Source organism: Aulostomus chinensis, chromosome 3, assembly GCF_037954235.1.
Source record: "Aulostomus chinensis isolate RoL2024-O1b breed Wild chromosome 3, RoL_Achi_v1.0, whole genome shotgun sequence".
NCBI classification, from domain to species: Eukaryota; Metazoa; Chordata; class Actinopteri; order Syngnathiformes; family Aulostomidae; genus Aulostomus; species Aulostomus chinensis.
In genome coordinates, this window is record NC_141322.1 from 25,298,528 (window position 1) to 25,323,086 (window position 24,559).

General features: G+C 43.1%; 2 protein-coding genes across 3 annotated transcripts; both read left to right on the plus strand.

Moving 5' to 3' along the window:
* Nucleotides 1-38: 38 nt before the first annotated feature.
* On the plus strand, nucleotides 39-5,601 carry LOC147268379 (glycerol-3-phosphate dehydrogenase [NAD(+)], cytoplasmic-like). The gene is made up of 8 exons (XM_086199905.1): nucleotides 39-191; nucleotides 1,109-1,286; nucleotides 1,374-1,514; nucleotides 1,624-1,762; nucleotides 2,584-2,696; nucleotides 3,712-3,948; nucleotides 4,040-4,146; nucleotides 5,077-5,601. Exons 1-8 carry the CDS (start codon nucleotides 148-150, stop codon nucleotides 5,171-5,173), a joined length of 1,056 nt encoding a protein of 351 aa, XP_086056031.1. The 5' UTR covers nucleotides 39-147; the 3' UTR covers nucleotides 5,174-5,601.
* Nucleotides 5,602-7,701: 2,100 nt separating this feature from the next.
* On the plus strand, nucleotides 7,702-24,435 carry cers5 (ceramide synthase 5). 2 transcript variants are annotated; one of them, XR_015112130.1, is made up of 11 exons: nucleotides 7,702-8,042; nucleotides 15,739-15,844; nucleotides 17,180-17,310; nucleotides 17,530-17,587; nucleotides 17,773-17,823; nucleotides 18,049-18,141; nucleotides 19,699-19,827; nucleotides 20,384-20,490; nucleotides 21,580-21,736; nucleotides 22,436-23,083; nucleotides 23,560-23,706. XR_015112130.1 is itself a non-coding variant. In XM_086199904.1 (10 exons), the coding sequence occupies exons 1-10, from the start codon at nucleotides 7,870-7,872 to the stop codon at nucleotides 23,719-23,721; spliced, it is 1,167 nt and encodes a 388-aa protein (XP_086056030.1). In that variant the 5' UTR covers nucleotides 7,702-7,869; the 3' UTR covers nucleotides 23,722-24,435. The 2 variants fall into 2 exon arrangements, 1 of the variants encoding a protein (XP_086056030.1); XM_086199904.1 differs by lacking the exon at nucleotides 22,436-23,083 and having other exon boundaries at nucleotides 23,560-24,435.
* Nucleotides 24,436-24,559: the final 124 nt, after the last annotated feature.

The window sequence follows — 24,559 nt, forward strand, 5'->3', positions numbered from 1 at the left end:
CTGAGGGGCTGACTAAAGACCGGCAGAGCAGGAGAGGGTGTGTGTGTGTACGCGTGTGCGTGCGTGCGTATGTGTGTCGGGTACAAATAGCCTGGAGTCTGTCGTCACAGCAGCAGCAGCAGTTCGGTCTGGGAGGTCGAACACACGATGGCAGCGCCGAAGAAAGTCTGTGTGATCGGCTCTGGTAACTGGTGAGTATCGGGGCGGGTTTCGAAGGAAACTTATTCAAACATTTTCAGGGGAGTAAATAATGTCCGCTGGAACAGGTGGGTGTTGCGCAGTAGTTTGGCATGTCTGCTTTCCCACACGCAAGTTTGTATTTGCTGTGTTAAACTCTGCCAACTGGAAGGATAAAGTCACTGCTACCACTAGAATCCTAAATCCTGTGTACTTAATAAAGTTTGCTGTTTTGCAGAAGTCTGGATGTTGCTTTGCAGGGTCTCCTGAGACTGACACTCAGTACATGTGACCTTTGATGCCAGACCTTTACTGTCCATGACCTACTCTGCAACACTTGCTGAATCAACAGCAGAGTGTTGATACTTCATCCAGCAGGACATTTGAACTTGTACTAAAACAATATGAGTCTTTTAAAATGATGGTTCCTTAAGTAACGCAGACATTCAGTAGTGTTTCTTTACATGGGACGGAGCCAAAATACCAGCAAGCTGTCCTCACCCGTCACCTGTAGTGGCATTGTTGTCCTGAAAGCATGCAAAAACTATTTAAGTCATGTGACTCTAAACTTCTCTCTACAACAGACTGGTAGGGGTTTAAGAGCCAATGGGGGACTTTGGCTTATGTTCTTTACATCTGTGACTATTCAGGAATGAGCTTTAATGGTTTATCTCATGGATAACACTTAATTAAAAATAATTATTAAAGAATCAGTATCATGCCGATGCTCAATATGACACATCTACCCCAAGACAAATGGGATTTCTTAATCATTATTTCTTGAGCTGCTCCTAGTAATTTTAATCCTGTAGTACAAATTCTAACAAGAACAGCTGAGTGAGTGCAGTAAGCCGTCCAAACCAACCAGCCAACCAACCAACCATCCAGCCACCGTCTTGACTCCAGGCTAATGGTGTCCCCATGTCCTCAGGGGCTCTGCCATTGCCAAGATCGTGGGGGCCAACGCAGCCAAATATGACAAGTTCGAAACAACGGTCAACATGTGGGTGTTCGAGGAGACGGTGAACGGCCGCAAACTCACAGAAATCATCAACACAGACCATGAAAATGTTAAATATCTGCCCGGTCACAAGCTGCCCCCCAATGTGGTAACTGCTGCTCACTCACAGAGAGACATTTTAGTCGTGATTCAGTAGCTCAGCAGTGTTTGACTCGATTGTGTGTGTACCCATCAGTTGGCTGTTCCAGACTTAGCTGAATCTGTGAAGGGAGCCGACATCCTGATCTTTGTGGTCCCGCATCAGTTCATCCTCAGAGTGTGTGAAACCATCAAAGACCACATCAAGAAGGACGCCGTGGGGATGTCCCTCATCAAGGTAGCAGAGCTCCTGAGTTACTGCATCGTCTCCTCCGTACAACACACGAATGAATGATGTCGTCAAAGAGAGCGCATGTGTGAGTTTTGTGGTTCTCTGTATGCTGCAGGGTGTCGATGCCGGTCCGGAGGGCCTGAAGCTGATCTCTGAGGTCATACGAGGGAAGCTGGGGATCAGCATGACAGTTCTCATGGGAGCAAACATCGCCAACGAGGTGGCCGACGAGAAGTTCTGTGAAACCACCATCGGTATGGTGAACTTCAACTCTTCCCTTTTGGAAAATATACAGTCATATTGAATTATTTTCATGTAACAATCATTTGCTATGGATACTTCTTCTATTCACCAACTATTTACTGCTGATTCAGTTTGGTTATGTGTGCTTACATATTAGTTGAGCGTGATACCACCGTAAAGCCAAAAGATAAGGTTAAGTGTAGTGAGATTCGAAGATTTATTATATATGTTTCACTTTGAAATTTTCATTCCAATATGAACCTGATACTGAAAAATATTGATCAATGTATCAAATGAGTCCATTCCTCAGTGATTGGAGGACACAAGAGGGAGGACTATGTTACAGCTGCAGTGGACAACACGAATCATCAATACATGTTGTTCAATTAAAAGATTATATTGCCTAGAAAAATGTCCATCCATCCATTTTCTTCCGCTTATCCTGTTATGGGTCGCTGGGGGGCTGGAGCCTATCACAGTGGCCTTTGGGCAAGAGGCGGGGTTCACCCTGGACAGGTCACCAGTCCATCACAGGGCCAACACATATAGAAGACAACCATTCACGGGACCAGCCACACCTACGGTCAATTTAGAGTATCAATCAGCCTCGTCCCCTCTTGATGTCTTTGGACTGTGGGAGGAAGCTGGAGTACCAGAGAGAACCCACACAGGAACAGGGAGAACATGGAGACTGCACACAGAAAGATCCTGTGCCCGAGCCAGGACTCGAACCCAGAACCTTCATGCTGTGAGGCGACAGTGCTGACCACTGCACCACTGTGCCGCCCCAGAAAAATATACGGACGCTTATTGATTCATGTATTTGTCACAGGGTGCAAAGACAAAGCACACGGGCCAATACTGAAAGAGCTGATGCAGACCACCAACTTCCGAGTGACTGTGGTGGAAGAGTCCGATGTGGTGGAGATCTGTGGAGCGCTCAAGGTTAGCATTCTCCCTCCATCCAGACATTTACAGAGTGCTTGTAAAATCAGACAAGGTCTAAGTATCAAATCTGAACAAGCAAGCAATTCAGATTTCACACCTTCAATCAGCAGGGAGCAGCGGACTACCCGATGGTTGGTGTGTCCAGGAAACGGGAAAATGCTAACTTCTTTAGCATGAGCTGGGGGTGGTGGGCGGGCTAATCTAAGGATTTGATTAGTGACTGAAGAATGAGATGAGCTAAAGCTGGGTAAAGGTAAAGCTGCTGATTCTTTGATGAAAACAAAGTCGAGCTTTAGAATTGATAGATCGTTTCTGTCGTTTTTCAAGCAACATTTGTTTGCTGCTTTTTTTTATTCTATTGAATGATCATGTGATATTTATTTTGTTTTTGGATGAAAGAAGCAGTTGGAAACCTTGAGATAAACATTTGTCAGTTTTTGACATTAATATACTAAATAATGCATCAGATAATCCTGACAGAAACTGGCAGATTAATTAGTTAGTTGGGAGCTCCAGGGAGATCAGAACAGAGGTGGAGCTCCTTTGTGCCTCTTGAGGAGCAAACTGGTATTACATCAGATGGGCACTGGCTTGGGAAAGGTAGCATCATTCTCTTAACAATTGTGCCATTAAGCACTTAAAAATATGACTGCAAAATTTAAGGGTACAAAGTGGTAAAGGTGAAGAAGAGCAGACTTTGATTGATTTATAAATGTGTTTCGTCTTCAAGGTTAATCTTGTCATATTCATGCAAAATTCTTCAGCCATAAATGTTGCAAACTAATCAACAGAAATGTTTCTGTTGGACCATCTTGTATCATGTCGACAGATAATTCCTTATCAGCAGGATATGTGTGCATCGAAAGCGGTATAAAGGCAAGATCGCAATGAAATGTGATAATGCGGCTCTCTAAAATATGGCACATGTCATATCATCACTTATCGGCTGCTATGTGCTTGTTCATGATGAGGAAAGTGCTATGAATTCACGTGTACTTTCATGTTCTTGTAGAACATCGTAGCTGTGGGAGCAGGTTTCTGTGATGGCCTGGGATTCGGTGACAATACCAAGGCAGCTGTGATTCGTCTTGGCCTGATGGAGATGATTGCCTTCGCCAAAGTCTTCTGCACAGACTGCCCCGTCTCCGCCTCCACCTTCCTGGAGAGCTGCGGCGTCGCTGACCTCATCACGACCTGCTACGGTGGCCGCAACCGCAAGATCGGAGAAGCATTCGCCAAAACGGGCAAAGTACGAGGAGCACCTTTGATCTCCTTCTGTGTTTGATCATGAAGTTTCCATGAAATGCAGAGGAAATAACGGCGAGCGTGTTTGTGTGTAGTCTATTGAGCAGTTGGAGAAAGAGATGTTGAACGGTCAGAAGCTGCAAGGTCCAGCGACAGCAACTGAGGTTCACCAAATCTTGGAACAGAAAAACATGGTGCAAAAGTAAGTCTGTCTTAAATATGTTATGAAAAAAGCTTCTTTTTTGCACTTTTGCAAGGAATAAGTTCTGCAGTCGGTTGCATATACTGTGTATATACATAAGGAATTTTCCCCCATGGGGATTAATAGTACCCACCCAGCATATATCTATTTTGCTGAGAGCATTTGAATTAAGATTCAAAATTATAAGTAATTGAGTCCATACTATCTGAGGCTAAAATGTACGCAAAAGGAATATGCTTATTCACCCTTAGGGATGGAGTTAGATGAGAACACGGTCCCATTCACGAAATGCTGCAAAAATTGGTTCTTACAGGCTACAGGGCTTTTTTAGCCCTCAAGTTAGTCTTATAGACAGGAAGCAAAGCCTGATACTTTTAATAACCCCTTTCTAATGACATCAGTTGTGTTTCTCTTGTAACTGTCAATCAATCAGGCTTTGCGAAGATTTTAATGTTTCAAAGGTAAACAACAGGTGATGGGAGCGAGGAGTTACAAGTAGCATCAGGCTTTGTTTCCTGTCTGTAAGACTAAATTTTGGGCTAAAAAAAGTGATACTGCCTATAAGGACAAATTTATGTGTAAGAGCATTTCATAAACGACACCAGGCACCTCCATGTAGAGTAAATACTGCATTTGGCTGCAGCTGCTGCCTCCAGCTCAGCACTAAGCCTGGATGGGGGATAAACACAGTGAGGCTCTCTTCTTGGCAGGGTGTCCTATTATGATGAGAGTTCCAGAGAAACCAGTAGAATCCTCTAGAAGTAACTGGAACTACTGGGCTTTAGATATGCTAGTTGTTAGATGTTTTGGCCTGCAGGCAGAACCAGGCTAGCTGTTTCTAGTAGTCCAGTTTAGCTAGCTAGCTGCTCGTTATCTAGTTTAATAAACAAAAGAAGCATATTTCATTAAACCCTTCATCTGTTTTCCAAGGTTTCCTCTTTTCACCGCTGTGTACCAGATCTGCTTCAACGGCCACCCAGTCACAGAGTTCATCAGCTGTTTGCAGAACCACCCAGAGCACATGTAACGGACTGACTAAAGGACTGATGGATGGGTGTCATGAAAGACACTCGAGTGGAACCCAGATGATTGAGGGGAACTTGGGTGAAGATGGTGTCTGTGCCCCCCCCCCCCCCGTCTATCTGAGCTGCTCTTGTTAATCCATTATATTGGTCTCAAATTGTTGCAAAAATAGTTTTACAATTTTGAAGTCCTCCACCTGACAGGAACTTGGAAACTGAATGTTAATATGAAAACACAATTTTAAGGTAAAATTGCCTTAAATGGTCATTTCACAGGTGGTTTTTATTTTCTGCTAAACAAACCGCTGACCACACTCCCACTGTGAGCATACAACTGGTTACTTGACAGGGTTTATTTGGGAATAAATCATGTAACTCATTCACTTCAAATCTGCTTAGCTGTTTAATGAAGGATTTTTTTTTTTCATTATTATTTGGACTCCTCCAGGATCTCTGCAGCGCTCTCACACACCCTTCCTCCTTCACTGTAACCAGACCTGAGCTCCAGTCGGGCTGCCACTCTAAACGCTTCACCTTTACCATTTTCTCGGGTGTCTAATTCAACCTCTCTTAACATGCACGTCCGACCTCACTCACAGTCCTCAAAAATGATGTCGGTCTGAACGGATGGCTCGATATCTTTTTCATCTGTGTAATTATTGCCCATTTGTGTTGCGGTTTTCCTTGTATTCTATTGATTGAGTCGTAACTGTCTGGGGTGATGCATTCTGTCTCCTCATTCATGCATTCATTAACAGCCATCTGTCACCATAGGCCTGTCAGTGCTCATTCCCTGTGTGTTAACTTGGTCAAAAGCTACACGCCATAAAGTCAAGGGGAAGCTGCTGCCTATTTCTTTTGTGGCTAACTTGACATATGCATCACCTCTAGAACCCTGGTGAGCAAGCATCCACCCAGTTTTCCTACCCGCAGTCCCTCAAATGTGTAATTTCTGTAACGTTCGTGAGCTCTGTTGCTCAGGAATACAGTGGACCACAACGTTACATAATTTGCTACTTGTTTAGAATTGGATTCCCTCGCTGAAATCCTTTGCATAGTTATTGAGTCAAATGCCCTGTGAGATTTCTAATAATAACGTTCTCTGAAGGGGCAAATGTCCATCTATAATTAGACAGCAGTGCAGCTGCCTCACCCCTGCTTAATAATGTAGATGTGGGGATGTCCCTGTTGGAAGATATTAGACCACTGTGGTGCCAGTTGACCATAGTTTTATCGAATCATAAATCTGCAGATGAATATGAGCAATTACAAATGTTGTGTGACTGTAACTGTCGGAGGGGGTGGGGTGGGGGGTGGGGGTCCACGCATGTATAGAGGCTACAACCTGTAATCAAGCCTGTGCTTGAATCGGTCGAGGTGTTGCGTAATATTCGTCCACAGTTTGTAGTTGCAGTACAGTCAGTGGCCACTTGGCTGTGCTGTCACATCAACCATGGGAGCATCACTGCCCCTTTGATAAGGTACCTTCTCAGACATCGCGTCAGCAGCCAGCAGGAGCAGTAATTTTATGAACATTAACTCAAATGGTTAAAATTTCTTGACTACAGTCGGGATACGGTGGGGAAACAGCGGGGAGCAGGATGCCATGCGTGCATCGCACCCGTCCCTCAGGGAGGAGGGACTCGCCTCACTTCCTTAATTCCATCCCTCGTCTCAGGGCGGCAGACAAGATCTGTCAAGACATGAGCTGGTGGTCCGGAAACACAGGAAACGAGGAGTTTTACCTTCAAAATAAAAAGTTGAATTATTGATGAGAAGAAGGCAAGGAAACTAAATTTAAAGTGTATTTACAAAAACTGAACCATAACAATTGTTTAATTTTTGGAAATCGATAAACGTCCTTTTTCAGTTTTAGTGGTTAAAAGCATTGATTTTTACTTTATTTTGGGAACTTCAGCAAATCTCAATTTGAGGTAAACCGTGAAGAAGACAAGATTAAGAGAATTGCACCATAAACTTTAAAAGAAGTGGACGGAGCAGTTTGATGGTGGCATATAGAAGAAAGAGAGTTTATTAACTTTTGTACAGTTGTTATGAAAGGTGAAATTAGTTATCGAGAAAAATAATTATTGTCCCAGACTCTAAACATGTTTAGCACCGTGGTGGAGTTGGGAATTTGTGGGTATTGACTCGTTTTCGGAGGCAGCCACAAGACACCCGGGGAGGAACAGCAGTTTCGGGCACTTTTCTGACAGTAAGACCCCTCCTGATATAAAATGTCTGCCTGTCAGAAAACCGTAAATGATAAGCGGTGATGAGGTGTAAACACTTACAAAGTCCATTGCCAATTTTATGACAATTGAACAGTAAGGACACACATTCAAAATCAATGTTGTTGATGTTCTCCAAGATAACTTGTCAGGCAGAAAATAAAGGCACAGGCCTCGCATCATATATTAAAATGAAACACGACTGGAGCGACACGTGAGGTAAATAAGTTCGTTTATTTTGAAATGATTGAAACTTCCCCACCGCGTCCACGATGGTGTTATTTTGAAAGTTTGACCGGAAGTGTACGCCCCGCGCCGCTCCTTGACTCTGGTGCGCTAAAGTTGAGTGTGGCAAGTCATCCTGCACTGGCCCAGAGGCAGAAGAGACGTTCAACAAGTTTCTCAGTTTCTTTCTTTCCGTTAAGAAATCACTTTGTGTCAGTCGTCCGGGGACGGAGGCACCGGGGAACATGGCTGCTCTTTCAGCCTGGTTTTGGAACGAGAGATTCTGGCTGCCACACAACGTAACCTGGGCGGATCTGGCAGACCAGACTCCCGGGGTGGAGTATCCCAAAGCTGGACACTTGTTTGCTGCCTTACCGCTGGCTTTGGGGATTTTCGCCGTGAGGATACTGTTTGAGAGGTTGGTACCTCCCTCTTGTCACGGGTGGTTTTTGCTCGCCAGTGAAGGGGAAACGCGCCCCGTCACTTTCAACGGTCGAGGTCTCGCAGTGGTTGAGTGATGGGAAGCTAACATCCGTCTAACATCACTGTTATTCAGAGCTGCGTTTATTCACTTAGTTTCATTTTGTTGAATCACTTCCTCATCCCTCAGCCCCCCCCCCCCCCCACCCCCGGAAAGCTCCTTATTCCTCTGTTTCTATGAGTGGTTGAAAAGACCCAGGCGTAGACTCAAGTGGAAACAACCGAGTGTCCTCTCAGGAGTCTCTCGCTGGAGATGCAACTCCAGGCTTGTTTTCCCAAGTAGTCGCCATCCTGCTAAGCTGCCCTCCCCGCAGACTGCCAGTCTCCCTGGGTATCCATCCAGTCCTGACTACATGGCGGGTCTGTGCACCTCTCAGACACGGAGAAGGCAGTAAACTGATAGCATCCTTCTACAAACACACACACGCCAGTCAGCTGCAGGCTCAGCTGCACAACTAGTGTGTCCTGGAGGAATCTCACTCTGGTACACCCGACTTTTCATCATCATGCTGCAGCATAGTTGGGATGTTGTTTAGGAATCTCACTGTTAACCTGGCGTAACCTTCTCCTCTTTGAATACAGATAACATACTGAGCTCATTACTGTTGTGATAAGACAGAGAGTACAGGAAGATTACCTCCAGGTTCATGGCAGGTGGGTCAGGAGGAGGAGCTGCCCTGCTGGTTCTGCAGGATCCCGCAAAATCTTCTTAAAAAGATGACAAAACCCGCGAGGCGCACCTAGATAGGTGAGAATGTTCTAATACCATTTGTTTGCCTGCTGATACTTGAACTTGCGTTTCAGCTGATACTGACCTGATAGGAGTTTGTTAGAGTGTGGATTGGAATGAAAAACAAAACCTCAACTATTTTCACATCCCTCCAAATATCAATATGTCCTCTGTCAACAAGTGTATGGATGTGATGTTGCACATCAATTCAACTCCGAACAACTGAGCAACTCCTCCATACAAGGAAAATTCACTTCCAACCATTTTTAAAAGAAATCAAACATTTCCATTTTTTTTTTCCCAAGCACAAATTTCAAACATTTTCTGGTTCCACACTCTTACATGGATGGATTTGCTGTTTGTTTTTTGCACCCCCCCCCCCCCCATTTTTCTGACAGTTTATTGACTTGATAATTCATGGATTCAATCCTGAAATCATCTGCATATTAATTGATGATGGATGTCGTCATGAGTTGCATCCAACCGTTTCCTCTCCCTAGGAAGCACAGCACAACTTCCTGTGTAGTCTTAGGCTGCTATTTTAAAGAAGAGAAGAAGAATTGATTTCCATCCATCCATCCATTTTCTGTACAGCTTATCCGTTAAGGGTGGCGAGGGGGGAGGGGCTGGAGCCCATATAGTTGATTTTGTTGGTGTAATATTAGTCAGAGACAACTGAGCTAACCAGGAAGTAGCAGCCTCTCGTTCCAGGGCTAATAAATTATGCGGTGTCAGATCGGCGTGTAGGCTCTCGGCGATCTTGGTAACACTCAGAGTGACAGGAGGTTCTTTCACACGTTTCCTCATTTGAATTCCAGAGGACATAGATCCTTGTGGACATCCGTGCACGGACAGAACAGGAATAACACACCCACTACTCGATTAACTATCAGATGGTTTCAGCTTCATCAATTCTTATTGTTGCCATTGACGTGTTTAAAGGAGGTTCTCCATCTTCCAGCTCTGACAAACCTGTAATGGAAGTGTGCGTCTTGTGCAGGTTCAATATCAAACTGGTCAGAGGATGCATAGATGGGCCCTGAACTCCATCGTCAGAGAGGGGTCTTAAGAAAAGGACTGCCCTTTCTTACTTGTGACACATGCTGACTCTTTCCTTGACTGCACGAGAACTCTGGTGGTTTCTTGTTTGCACAGTGTTGAAGTTGATCTGAGGTCAGGTGCAGGGCTTCAGCGCAAGGGGATATACTGGATGTGTAAACGGAAGCTACATGATAAGGCTAAGCAAAGGAGGGGTTGGGAAATTTGACAATATTCACCAAGATAATAGAAAAATGTCCACTATGAGACTTTGGCATCCCTTTAATGTCTCCAGCCACCACAGCAGCTTACTGATGCCATTGTTTTCACAGTATTTTTTATGTCGGTGTGCGTTGTTGAACTGGGAGGTGATGTGAAGTGAGCAGAGCCAACTAAACATCAGCAACACCTCTCAATAAAATAACCGCTGAAATAAATCGTCAGCTCTCAAACAGGCTCAGCAGAAACTAAACGTTAAGATCGCCGTGGAGGAAGAATTAATTGTTCTAGTATTTGCTTTTATGTCTTGTTGTCCAGCGGTAGCTGATCATTTGAGCAGCAAGTCGAGGTTGTGTTTTCAGATTTATCCGTGTGGCTACATTGTAGCCCTTAACTGCAGACAGGTATCGGTGTGTTTCTGTGGATATAGGATTTTATTTGATCAAGGGTCACATCCTCCACGCATTTCTGGTTGCTCTTTAATCTTTGGCTCTCTACGGAGAACAAACATGCTCACACTGCGTCTGATCACCTGCTGTAGCGCTGTCACACCTGCCGTTAGCGCGTCTCTCGAGTGACAAGGCGTGATTTGAAGTTAATCTCCTGTTTTGTATAGTAGACAAACTTGTTATATGGATCTGCGTTGCTGGAAGGCAGCGATTCATTTCCTCTGCCTACTTTTACAGGAATTAAAAGAGGAAATAAACACAAAACAGAACAGAGGTTATTCCTCCGATGGCTGAACAACACTGCAAAAATCCCGTTGAGATTAGATTGGGAATATCAGACCACTGACGTTTTTCACATATCTGCATGTTTTGTACACAGACGGAATATTAGAATGGTGGTGCTGATGCAGATTCCATTCCATAGCTTTAGCTGGACCATAAAACAGCAGAAAGGTGACATGAGACACGTCACCGTCCGTCCATATGCTTTCCAATTTAATTGCTCTAGAATACATTTAATTTGTGTATTTTATTTCAGTTCTTTCTAATGATAAAGTGCTGCTGTGTAACCTTCATCCTAATGCCAACAAAAGCAATAATAAGGGTCATATTAAAGAGGAAGGAGCTCTGGTGCAGTGTCTGCATCCATCCACAGATAAGTGTTGAAACTCCATCAGAGCTGAAAAAAATGCGGCTCACTGCATCTGACATTCAGACAGACGTGATATGAGTCGCACTTTTATTCTTTTATTGTATGAAGCTCCACGATACTTTATTTAAAATAGCATGTTGCATATTTGGATATTTCACTCTGCAGCTTCACAATTTCCATATTGTTTTCGTACTACAGCCCTAATTCTTCTCTAAATCAAGCGACCAGAGATACCTGAGGCGCTCGCACTAAAGGCTTTAGGTCTCTGACATCATGGACAAAGGCAGCTGACGCATTTGAGGCATGAATGAATACGCAGGAGCTTGAATGAGTAGCTGGTGCTTCAGTTGGGCCCAGGACACATTTGCATTCACACTGCTACCATGTAGCCACATGCTGCCTGAACCACCTCTGAATGTGGCCTGGTGTGCACTCACACCTCCCCGTGTTGTGGGTGTCTTTCACGCCGGCACCTGGAGCGGGCCGATCCCCCAAGAACAGGACCTATAGGAGCCCTGCTATCAATCAGAGCTGCCGTGTGTTAATCAGGCATGCTTTTACTATGTGTACCTACATGGTCAGAGCTGAGCACGACGCCAGGCCTTGTCGGACGTGATTAAGTAGCTGTGAACAAGCAGCAGTCAGAAATCGGAGGTGTGGGAGGAGATGCTCACGGCGCCGGGTCACCTGTCTCACAGGTCTCCCTCTCACATGTGGGAGCGTCCTCTGCCGTGGCCTCAGCCAGGGTGATGCTATCAGAGACAGCTTACTTTGTCACAGCCCAACACCCTGACTGGCTCATTCAGTGATCACAAAACATCGCATCAGAGCTTCAGCTGCTGCTCTTCTTTGAGCGGAACCCAAACACGGGCTGTGGTCCTCGCAGCATGGTCTGAAATCATCTTTTTTGAGGTCGTAACTGCAGTCCGGCTTTTAAGTGTGTTTTTTGAAGGGAAAAAAAAAGTTATAATTCTGCTGAAACAACTACAAAATGAAACCGCGTGGAACCAGTAACTGCTAATGCATCTCCTTGTATAAAAAGGGTTATTTTTATAGATGTACCACATCAAATTTTCTTCTGTTAATGGTACTTCCCTCTTATATTTGCAGGTGAAGGTTCAACAAGTACTGGCTTGAGAGCAGCACACTTTGTGCTTGGTTGTCAGCTTCTTGAAAGTAAATGTGACGCCTGCTGCACTTGTGCAAGTTGATGCTTAAATGAGCAGCTTCTGATTAAAACTTTAAATGTGAACTGAAAGGAAAAACAAACTCTGGAACACTTCCTTCACATCTTCTACCTTTTTTATGCAAGTAAAGGAGTGAAATAGGTTTTAAATTGCATTCATTGATGGTCTTAATGTTGTAAAATGTCTGAAAGTGCAACTTGTTGAAACCTGCAGAAACGTGCACACCAAACGCTCTGACAGGCTGCGGTCCCGTCATCAAGTATTTACAGAATCCCACACTCAAGAGGTTGAGAATTGAGGCGGGAGATTTCTCTCGCACGTTTGGCCACAAACAGGTTTTTTTCATGACCTGTTTCAAGTTGCATGCTTTGCGCAGAGATGACAGAAGCTGCTTGCATTTCATTCTCACGGTCTTATCTTTGAAATCCATCGTATGAGTGAGATAACGTACGTAAAAGATGAGCTCATTCATCCCTAAGTCTTCAAATTATTTGCTTTTGTCCTCCTAAATGCCATAGTTTTCACACCTGACTAGGAGTCACTGGGAGTCCTTCTCCACCTGCAGGCAGTTCCGCTCTCTTCCTAATGTGACATCTGTCCTGAGTCTAACCCCCCCCCCCCAAACCAGTTTCTTCTTGTTCGATCCTAATCGTCGCTCTGCTTTTGGCAGTAATGTGAATGTTAGCGGGCTCGTGTGTGTGTGTGTGTGTGTGTGTGTGTGTGTGCGTGCGTGCGTGCGTGCGTGCGTGCGTGCGTGCGTGTGTGTGTGTGTGTGTGTGTGTGTGCGCGCACGCGCGCATGCACAAGCCTCGACCCTGCTAAGCCGTGTCATGAGTTGAACCATGTTAAGACTACAAACTTGGATGAGATTATACTTGCCCTGTAATCTGTTGTTGCCTGCTCAGACTGACTCCTGACCCAGCAGGTATTCTGTCTGTCCAAAGGAAGTGAGGAGAGACACTGTACACATCAAACATCGTCCTCCTCCTCTGAACCGCCCACTGAATCTGTCGCTGTTATTCTTTAACTTCTTCGCAGTTCTCTTCGTCAGCGCCGTGCTATGAATAGAGTCGTGTCTGGGCCTCAGCCTTGGGTCCTTGGACTGGAGAGCTTTCCCAGTGTCAAGGCTGTAATGTGGCTTCTTCACAGCCGTCAGAACTGTCAGAGCCGCTGGCCTCGGCGTGTGCGGACCACACTGAGCAGGTCTCGTGGTAACAGGCTTTTGTGTACGTTGGAGTGGTGGGCTTCTGAGGAGGAACAGGGATGTTTTGACATTTGACAAAAATAGATTATCTTCCGTCTCCCCCTTTTCTGCCTCCTGCTGAAGCTGGCTGAAGAGTAGCGCTGCAGGCTCTGGCTTGTGTAGGCTATTTCAGTCCAGCTATCCTCCCGCCTGTCATAAATTTGAAAGGCCTGTTCTTCCCATGAGAGGCCATTACTGGTTTCTGTGCCACAGTAGCTCATCTTTGGCTAACCGGTGAGGCTGGATAACGGTTTAATAGATGGCGCTGTGATACTTTTAGCTGATCAAAGTGGCAAACTGAAACTGATGGCTGATAAACTGAACAGGCTTGTTAAATCTTTAATGCTCCAGGTGCACCTCACCAGTGGATTGTCGTCAGTAATGGTTAACAGGAGTGAAAATGGTTATGCAGTTTAACGTCTTTGCTCTTCCAACCAAGCCACTAATTTAGTGAGAAAACCTTCAGATTAATTCAGCAGGTAAAGTGAAACTCTACAGAAAGTCCTTCCCGTAAAGAAATGACGTGTTTACAATTCACCTGCAGATTAGGATGTAGTATTTGTTTTCATTATTTTACTCTGCAATTCTGTAAATCATTCCATACACTCTCAAATATAGGGGTTGTGAAAGTTATGTAACCTGCAACTCTGCATACCATTCATTGCACTTAACTAAATATCGCTTGAATTCAAGTGGTAATTCTGGTTCTCAGGAACAATAAGGAAAGGACGGAGGAGAAGAGTAAGAGCTGTTGGGTGACACAAAGGGCATAGTTTGGCCTTTTCCCTTTTTTTTCCCCATTTTGTGCAACAGTGAGAACGCTAGTTCAAAATCCTTTGATTGGGTCTGACACAGATGTAAGGCCAACTAAACAGGGATCGATGCTATGATCATTTGACATCCATGCTGAGCTCCTGGATACATTTGTTTGTGTGTGTGTGTGTGTGTTTGTGTGTGTGTGCGCGTGAAGTAAAACCTCGAGTTTAAAGCGTTTATTGAAACTCTAAAAAGTCGAGATTTGCTAGGATTTCATCTTGAAACAGTTTGAATCTTCAGTTGCAATTGGACACAATTATGAAGTAGTTAGTTGAACGACCTCCGAAAATATTGTCAGCGGTTGTTTGATAATAAATGCATGGATTCATCATCTTGCAACATGAATTGACGAATGGTGAGAAAAGAAGAAGCCTCATAGGCTTTGATTGCAGCTTCTGACATACCAGAACTGTCTGCTTTTCCCTGTTTCACGTCGTCTTTGGGATCTGAACTTCTGGTTGGACAAAAGACGACCGTGACATTAAGTGTAATTTATTGTGAGGATCAACATTCCTGCCGTGTGACGCCGACCTTATTGAAGATGAGTGTGTTACAATGCACAGATGTGTGTTAGTGCATTAGTTTGTGCAGCCTGCAGGTCTGAACCCGACACATAAACTATGCACGTTTACGTCTCTACACGACAGCCCGGCTTGGCAAGAGTATACATACATAGTTGTGTGAATATATTGCAGTTTTTTTCCCTGTTGGCTAGAGCTAGGTAGTAACCCTGCCCATCACAGCATCTTACCTGCTCACAACATAAAAGAGCTAAGTAGCAGTTCTTGGTGCACATTAGTAGGTGGTAACACACTGAATCCAGCTGTCCTCATATTAAACTTAACTGCTTGCTTTATCTATGAGTCACTACGTAGTTGCGACATTTCCTCACTTAGGTCAGACAAGCGTTGGTCTTCCTTCCAGATGAATGTGACACTTCAGTCTTAATGCACAGCCACAGGCAGGTGTGCTTTCTTTTAGCAGTCATTGATTGTTTGCTAGCAAGGGTAATGCTACATCGGTTTGCTTTGAATATATATATATATATATATATATATATATATATATATATATATATATATATATATATATATATATATATACACACACAAATATATAATATAAAAAAATGTGTTTGCTAATAAAAATCTGGACATGAAGCAGAGCGGCAGCAGCATGATTCTTCAAACCCCTGATAGGTGGCATGGTGGTATTTGTCCACCCTAGATGGAGTCTTGACTGCATGTGTTAAGAACAGCGAGTGACCTTTCACCCCTGACTTCCTGACCTCTTGTCACAGATTCATTGCCAGTGCCTGTGCAAGGAGCCTCCATATTCATCCTGGTGTTGGCCGGAGAGCTCAGCCCAATGCAGTGCTGGAGAAAGTCTTTACGTCCATCACCAAGGTTTGATTTTACACCCTGCACATTTATTTTCGCATCGTGTGTCAGTGAAGCAGCATTTACATAACGTGTTAAAATGAAACAATCTCAAATTCACTTTTTTTTTTTAAAGATCTGTCGCCAATTTAATTATCCATAACATAATGACAGTAGCAGAGCAAAAGCACTTATCTATCTTAAGATAAGGGTCTTGCTTTATCTCCTGAAATCATGATCTTCCCGAAGTGTTTTTTTTTTTTTTTGTCTCAAATGTAGTTTTATGACCTGATTAGTTTTTATTACTTTTCTGCTTGCATTACGTGCACATTTCCTAAAGATTTGATTTTTTTTGTTAAATCTTTCAGTTGAAATATAATTTTCCTTTGTGTGATGTGTAAAACACCCTCATATGATACAAATATACATATTTTCTCATATTAGATTATTCCCTCTGCTAGATGGAAACAAGCCCATCAGTTTGAGATCACATGCAACAGTTTAGCGGAGGCTTTAGTATTTCTGATTTTGAAAAAATGAAAGATGAAAAAATTCACATGGAATTTGTTTGGTGGAAATTCCAGCGAAAGAACAGAACATCTGTGACTGACAAAACAAGTATGCAAGAGTTTATTTCTCTCTCATACAGAATGTTTGCAGAGAGACGTTTCCACCAGTGTGTATTTGAGTGGTGCCTTACTGAAGGTTATTGGAAACTGCTTGGGAAAAAAAATTCTTCAGTTATTAAGTATTATAGTATATGAAGTAATCAAGTATTTCTGAAGTTTTCTGAGCATGCTTGAGATGTTTTTCCCCAAAAAATATTGAATGCGCTCATTGGGGAATAAATTTGCTGATTGTGAACTTTTATCTCATTTCATGAATTATAATTGCCTGGATTGACAGGAGAAATGTGTGAGGGAAGTGAGGGAACAGCACCTTCCCTTCCTAAGCAATGCTGATGTGCTCTTGAGCAAAGCACCTCACCTTCTACTGCCCAGTGCTGCAGCATTGACTTCCCCTTTGTGGTTTACTTGTCGTCCAAAACACATAAAACCAAATAAAAAAAAATCGCTCACAAGAAGGACATGCAGGTCTTCAGGTGACTTGATGCTGTGAAATACTTGACAGGATTTTCACTGGCGTCTGGCCCAGACAGGCTCCCTGACGTCTGGAGAGCGTGATCTGACCCGAGTAGCACCGCAGTGCTTCTTTTTAACGGTGCTGTGACACCTTTGATCCAAACATTGCGGCTCCAGCCCTCTGTCATATTGTGATTTCAGTGACCAGGCTTTTTCACATCTGTCGGGTTTTTGAATCCAAACTAAGTTGTCGACTCTCTCTTCTTCTGGTCCCTGACAGAATCCAGACTCTCGGCATCTGGATGGACTGTCCAAACAGCTGGACTGGGAGGTGCGAAAGGTCCAGCGTTGGTTCAGACACCGCAGGAACCAAGATAAACCCAGCACACACACTAAGTTCTGCGAGAGCATGTAAGTTGATTCCTGTTGTGGCTGTTGTATTCACCTTTGACCTCCCTGCAGGCCTGAGAACACAGTGGCGGTGGGATACTCGATGTCACTGTGCTTCAATGAGAGGGAGGACATTTTTGGCTGAGTCTCACATCTTAAAGTTTATCTCCAGGGCTTAATTTAAAAAGAAAATAAATGTATTTCAATCTAAGTCTGATATCTCTTGTATTTTATTTCCAGGTGGAGGTTTACATTTTATTTGTGCATATTTACCTTTGGGGTCCAGTTCCTGTGGCAGGTGAGTGCACACACACACACACACACACACACACACACACACACACACACACACACACACACACACACACACAGAGTTAGTTGTTCTTTTATACATGATACTTGTTGGTTTATGTATTTCTCTATCTACTAGTGTTAGCCCATGTTGGCTGAACTAACGTGTGCACCTTGTGAACTTGATTTTAGACTCCTTGGATGTTCGATACACGCCACTGCTGGTATGGTTACCCCTATCAGGTACGGTGCACCTCCAATCCAGCTTTAACATAGATAACTAAACCCAGGACTTGAACTAACAACGCTAGATTGTATTGCGCTGCACAAATCAACTGAATGTTCTTGTGCACTGAGATGCTACAAAACCTTTTTTCATTCATTCTAAACTAAACAGCAGATTCATCATCAGTATCTGTGTGTTTTTTCACTGCCTGGACAACTGAATCTCCCTCTCTGTCCCTTCAGGTCTTGACCTCTGGTCTTTACCACTATTATGTGACAGAACTTGCCTTCTACTGGTCGCTCATGTTCTCCCAGTTCACCGACATAAAAAGGAAGGTGAGAGACACAGCCGTCTTTACACCACTACTGTTTAAACATTTCACACTTCCTTTTTTCCATCTCTTCCACTTGCATAGAGAGTGTGTGTGTGTGTGTGTGTGTGTGTGTGTGTGTGTGCGTGTGCGTGTGCGTGTGTGTGTGTGATTTTCTAGCAGAGTAAATTTGATTCTGCTTTAGTGCCGAATCAGTGTAGCTCTCTCTGTTGCAGCAAGTTCATTTTGGACTGTCACATGTTTTTGTTTTCATGGGAGGGAGGCGGGGTGCAGCTAGTTCTGTTCAGTCTGTGAATGCATTGTACTTTCAGCATGAGCGCGCCCACAATCATGTGACTGAAGGATGGTGCAGGCCTAAGAAATTCCTCCGAATACCAGAGTAGTCAAGTTGGAGTAGTTACAGCTGAAGACACTGGCTTTTTCATGTTTCATACAAACAATGTGATGTTTGAGAAAGTATCACGTCACAATGAGCCGTTCAGAGTTATTTTTGTTGACAGTCCACTCCTGTTCAGTTGATTGTTTCAGTACATTCATGTGTTTATCAGCCAAAGAGCTTTTATTCATGTAATTACAGCAAGTCTTTGTCATTCTTCACTCATCACTGAAAAAGTAATATATGGTTGTTGTTCAAAATTTTGTTGAATACTGTTGTTTAATCATATATATATGAATTTTTTTTTCAGCCTGCGCGTAATGGGAGTGTTTTTAAACTTGACTTCTATTTTTATTGTATGAGTGAGACCACAAAAACAAAGACTGCCTAATTTGTTGAAACATTCTGTTAAATACTGACCCAAATATTCACTTTGTTCAGTAACTTCCAGCAGCGTGAGCTGAGCAGATCTCTGCTGATGGGTTTTTGAATCAGAGGAATTTAGTCGCTGACATTTCACTCTTACTTCTTTTGTCTCATTCGCCTTGAAGTGTCTGTTGAAGGCTGTAAGTCTTTTATTATATTCTGTTTATGACTTTTAATGCTTTGTAGTCAAAATCAGTTCATTCACCTCATACCGTGTTAGAATTGACCACTAGTCTGCAAATTCTCACAGTTATTGATCAGATCTCCATTGGCCTGTATTTTACCACCTTGTGCCAGCTGCTGCTTGGTAAAACTACGTGTTTCTCTCCACAAGTTGATAAATATCAGCAAAAATGTTGCGTTTATGTGTTTGTTGGGTGTATTTTCGACAGCATCTGTTGCAGACCTCCATCTGTCGGTCTCTCCCTCCTCTCAGTGTGCTGCTGTCAGCCCAGATGACTTGACTGTCAAGTGCAAATGTCGCCTGAGTCCAGCCTGGTTCTTGAGTATTGGTGGCTGTGTTCTGATGCAGCTCCACCCGTAGCTTCTCCCTCTGTCTGTCTGGCTCCAAGAATCAAATGTTGCCTTTGAGTCGGATGGTAAAACTACCATTAGTGACCCGGCAGATGCCTGTCAGCCGTCAGCATCAATTTGCATCGTAACACAAATGCGAATGACCATTTGGCAACAACCCACCGAGCAACTGCTGCTAACACCAGACTAGTTTGGCTGATGCTAATTGAGCTTGTGTCATTACAGGACTTCCTGATCATGTTCATCCATCACTTGGCCACCGTGGGCCTGATCAGCTTTTCCTACGCCAACAACATGGCGCGGGTGGGGAGTCTAGTCATGTGTGTCCACGATGCCTCTGACTTCCTGCTAGAGGTCAGTTAGACTAATTGCACAAACCTGATTACCTCACACAAACTCACTCTGCTTGAGACTCCAGTAAACGTTACTACTGCTGCATCTTAACTGCTGTGGGCTTAAGCTACTATATGCAAATCTTATATATTTTCCTTGTGGCCATTTTATTAGCGTGATAATATTTTCACGTCCTATCTTCCTTTAAGGATAAATCTTCTGATCTTTGATCTTTCTACATTATACTGTATGTACTATAGTTAGATAAGATAAGATAAGATAGGTACTTTATTTGTCCCAAACTGGGAAATTCTCTAAAACTATATACTTTGTACACTCATCAGATAAAAAGGAATTACGACTAATATGCTCAAGCAAAAATGCAAAACAGAATTAGAAAAATGAAACAAGACTACTGTTGATAATTGTGCTTGTCCTTTCAGAATAATTATGTTTTAGAGCATTAATTGTGATTCTTTCGAGTGACTTGAAATCCAAACAGATCAGGAGTGTGAGACATCACATTTCAGAAGAAGGGGGCATGTTTGTCATTGTCCTTTGTCTTTTTTTCCAACAGGCAGCTAAGCTGGCCAACTATGCAAAGTATCAGCGCTTGTGTGATTTCCTCTTCATTGTGTTTAGTGTGGCGTTCTTTATCACACGACTTGTTATATATCCCATATGGTAAGTCAGCCCTGACACCTGCCTTTTGCCCGAAGAAATAGTAGTCCAGCATAGTATTTCTAAGCCTATATTATATATATATATATTTTTTATATATATTTTATATATATTTTTTTATATATATATATATATTTATATATATATAAATATATATTAAAATATATGAATATATATATACATATATATAAATTTATATAAAAATATATATATATATAAATATATATATACACACACACACATATATATACATATATATATACATATATATACATATATATATATACATATATATACATATACATATATATATGTATGTGTGTATATATATATGTATATGTATATATATATATATATATATATATATATGTATATATATATGTATATATATAAGGTAGTGTCAGTATTTTTGCAGTGAATATTTTTGAAACAGCCGTGTTTGGAGTGGCTGACGCTTTCATCTTTGTCTTTTCAAACAGTAAATGTCATAATCATTTTGTAAATTACTGTCATTTGTTGCTATCATGAGCAACTCTGTAAATGTATTTACCTGACTACCCAGAGTGAAAACCACCTGCCTCTGTTGTTTAGAAATACCTATAATGTCATATGTAATGTAATCAGATGAGGAAATTTCCAGAACACCGTCAGTGACTAATCAGGCTTATTTTCCTGGCCAGTGCAGCGAGCTCCCAGCTAAAGCTAAGACGATGCAGACGTGGATGTTGAGGCTGCGGAGGCAGACGATCGTAACCTGAGCAGCTATATTCAGTGTCTTGGTGTGGATGAGTGATAAAGCTAGTGTTGCCAGTGCAGCGAGCTGGACTGAAATCCATACCTCTACTGGGGGAGATGGCTCTTTTGACAACCTCCTGTCACTCATCCGGGTTCAAAGGGAGACATGATTCACCATCGGCTTCCCTCACAGAACAGTAGATCAATGATACCCTCTTGCTTGCTAGTTCTGTTAGCATCCAGAGGGGAATTACTGTCTGATGGGCCTCATGAGTGCTGGTGACAATGAGCCTGCCCATGCATGCGCAGGGGGGTGCAGGCACCAGTGTGTAACAGACTACCTCCCTTGTGTTCCAGGATCCTGAACTCTACTATGTTTGAGAGCTGGGTTATAGTCGGGCCTTTCCCATCATGGTGGCTCTTCAACGTCTTACTGCTGGTCCTTCAAGTACTTCATATCATCTGGTTCTACCTCATAGGCCGAATAGCCGTCAAAGCCATGCTGCGGGGAAAGGTGGGTCACTGCGCTACGGGGACACTGACATCCCACACATCTGAGCCCTCCCTGGAAACTTGACCGTTGTAGAGTGACCATCCGCATCTCGTGAGGTCCGAAGCTGAGCTAGTTACGTCTGGATCCCCTCCTCTCCAGGACTTGCCTTGACAGACAATCGGTGTAACGATCCAGTCCAGAGGGAAACGTCATGTCAGCTAATCTTGTTCTTGTTTAACTACTGTTGTTAAATCCATTGCTGCAATCGCTGCACTTCCAGCTCATGTTAATGTTCCTACTTGTTGCTTTGAGAGACACCATTTCCTCCCACTCCTCTCCAGCAGCAGCAGCCTATACTCAGGCCGTCAGGAGCTGCTTTACTGTTGCCTGTAGCTGTGGAGCTCAAATGCTGAATTCAAGATGTAGTTTACAATCCCCCCCAACACTGGCCTAGAATTATATATATATAAAAAAACAACAACTATATGTTTCTGAACTATTTATAATACTATTGTTTTACAAAAGAAAAGTTCCAAACAGACTACTAACTTGAAACTGAGAGGCAACAGGAAACAAATAAGTGTACCCACCAGCCATCTGCTTCTGATCACGGAATGTTTAGAGTAGTGCAGTGTGATGCCACTGCTGTTGTTGTGGATGAGTTTGCTGCCTCTGCCCTTTGTTCCAAGCTGTCCTGACTCTCTCTCTTTCTCTCTGCAGACGCAGTTTGTTTCCTCTCCCTCTGGAATGAGAGGAGATCCTGTCTTTCTGTCCGTCTTTGCCCTATGAGCCCCCCCTCCCCGCTACCGTCTCATTTCTCTCCTCTGCTCTGTCCGCTTGAGCTCTCTGCCTTCTCTCTGTGTCGCTGTAAGTCTTTCTTCAGTTAGGATTCCTTGATCACCTTTTGATCTCATCTTTCCCATGATTCATCACTGTTGCCAGAGATTTAATTGGACAGCAGTTGCAGACTTGGCTCCTCTTGCAATAACAGCCGAATTCGCAGGAGAGCTGTAATGATGAGTAACGAGGTGAATGGCAGATATGTCTGTTTCTCATCTCAGCATCCTGAGGCTCTGATGACCTCATGAGATTTATTGAAGACATTTCTAGAGATTTTAAAAAATATCTTTGGGCTGCTAATGTCTTTGCTTATATTGCCATGCAACTTTCATTTAAAATTAGACTCCAAATTATTCTCATTGTGTGTTTCACAGAGAAGAGACTCCAGTCTCCTCAAATCAACTGGAACCTGTTTTTCCAAATCAAATTCAACCCACATGTGCCACACTCGCTCCCACAGGAAAGGCTTATCGTTATGGGAAAGATGGTCTCTGGACACCAATTAGTTTTTCCTCTGCTGTCTTGTTGGTACAAAGAGATCTCAACACTTACAACACTCTTAGGATGCTGTGTGATTTCTGTAGATTAGAGTTGACGCACAATAACCTCAACACCTGACTGAAGGAAACTCTTGAATATTCTTTGATGCAGTTACTAATAATATCTACCTTGATTTTGGGTGGAAACCTAATAGAGCTCGAACTGTAGAGGCAGTTGATGAAAATAGGGATGCATGTTGTTGGATTCGTTTTATATTTTACAACTGATACCCGCTGATGTCAACAAGTTATTTAATATCCAAAACATCTGGAAAAGCCCATAAATCATATCGACTGCATTGTTGATAAAAATCCCTTTTTAGTATGTGACTGCAACACTTCACTGGAGGTGAGAATGTAGCGATGATTTTTCATTTTGTCCTCAGTGATTTGTAATTGTTTTTCTTACATGCTACAAAATAATTATATGTTGCAGGAAGTTAATTTTCCTTTTCCACCCCCTAGGTGTGCAACGATGTCCGCAGCGACATCGAGAGCAGCTCAGAAGACGAGGCGGACACGCCCACAGATGACCTCAAGACTTCTCACATTCCCAGAGGAGAGAACGGCACCAACGGCCACTGTGCTGCAGTCAAAACCAGAGCACTGAACCACAGCAGCTGGTGACGCTGAGGCCGGGAGCCCCTGCGGTCTCTCCCTCATCATGTCTCATCAAGCTTCAGACGCTATTTTGGCATGCGAGGCTTTTGCCTGCACAGATTCTTGTTGGTAAACTGATGACTTATACAGACACTGACAACTACTGGCAAGAGCTCTGCGATGACACGTAGGATGCGGCTCCAGAGGTCACATGTAAAAGCTGAATCGATATGGAAATCAGCGGAAGAAAGAGATTTACACTTTTCAATTGATGGGATATATTTTGTGCTGCAGATTTTGGTTGGTTTCACTGTTCTCTCCCAGTTTTATTGGCCAGATGAACTTGTCTTTTGTTTTGTTTTCTTAAAGGATCAATTCACACTTCAGACAACTGCTGCGCTTCACTCTGCAAAGTCTGACTTCCGAGCACCTTTAACTTTGGATGCCGTCCCATTCTGTGGTGTTACAGTTGTTAACCATGGAAATTACCTTATTGTGTTATAGCTGTGGTTTTTTTGAAAAGTGGAACGCCTGTTTGAGACAAGTGCAAATGTTTTCATGTTGTTTCTGTCCTTTTTTACTCTTGTGACCCGTTACTTTGTGAATTATCAAGTTCTTTTTACCGTTTTTAATACTTCTGAGACCAAATGAACCTGTTTGTCACTGCCGATAGAGGAATCCAGGTTTGAGGACTGTACTTAATGTCTGGTATCTTGTTACTTGAGTGCCTTTTTAAAGGTTATTTCCAAATATATTCTTTGGTTGAGTGGTACTTTTCTAACAGGAGTTTATCTGAAAACAACGTTGGCGGTTAAAGGCATTTAATTGAGGGGAAACAGTGGAATCTTGACCTGCCCAAAAAAAA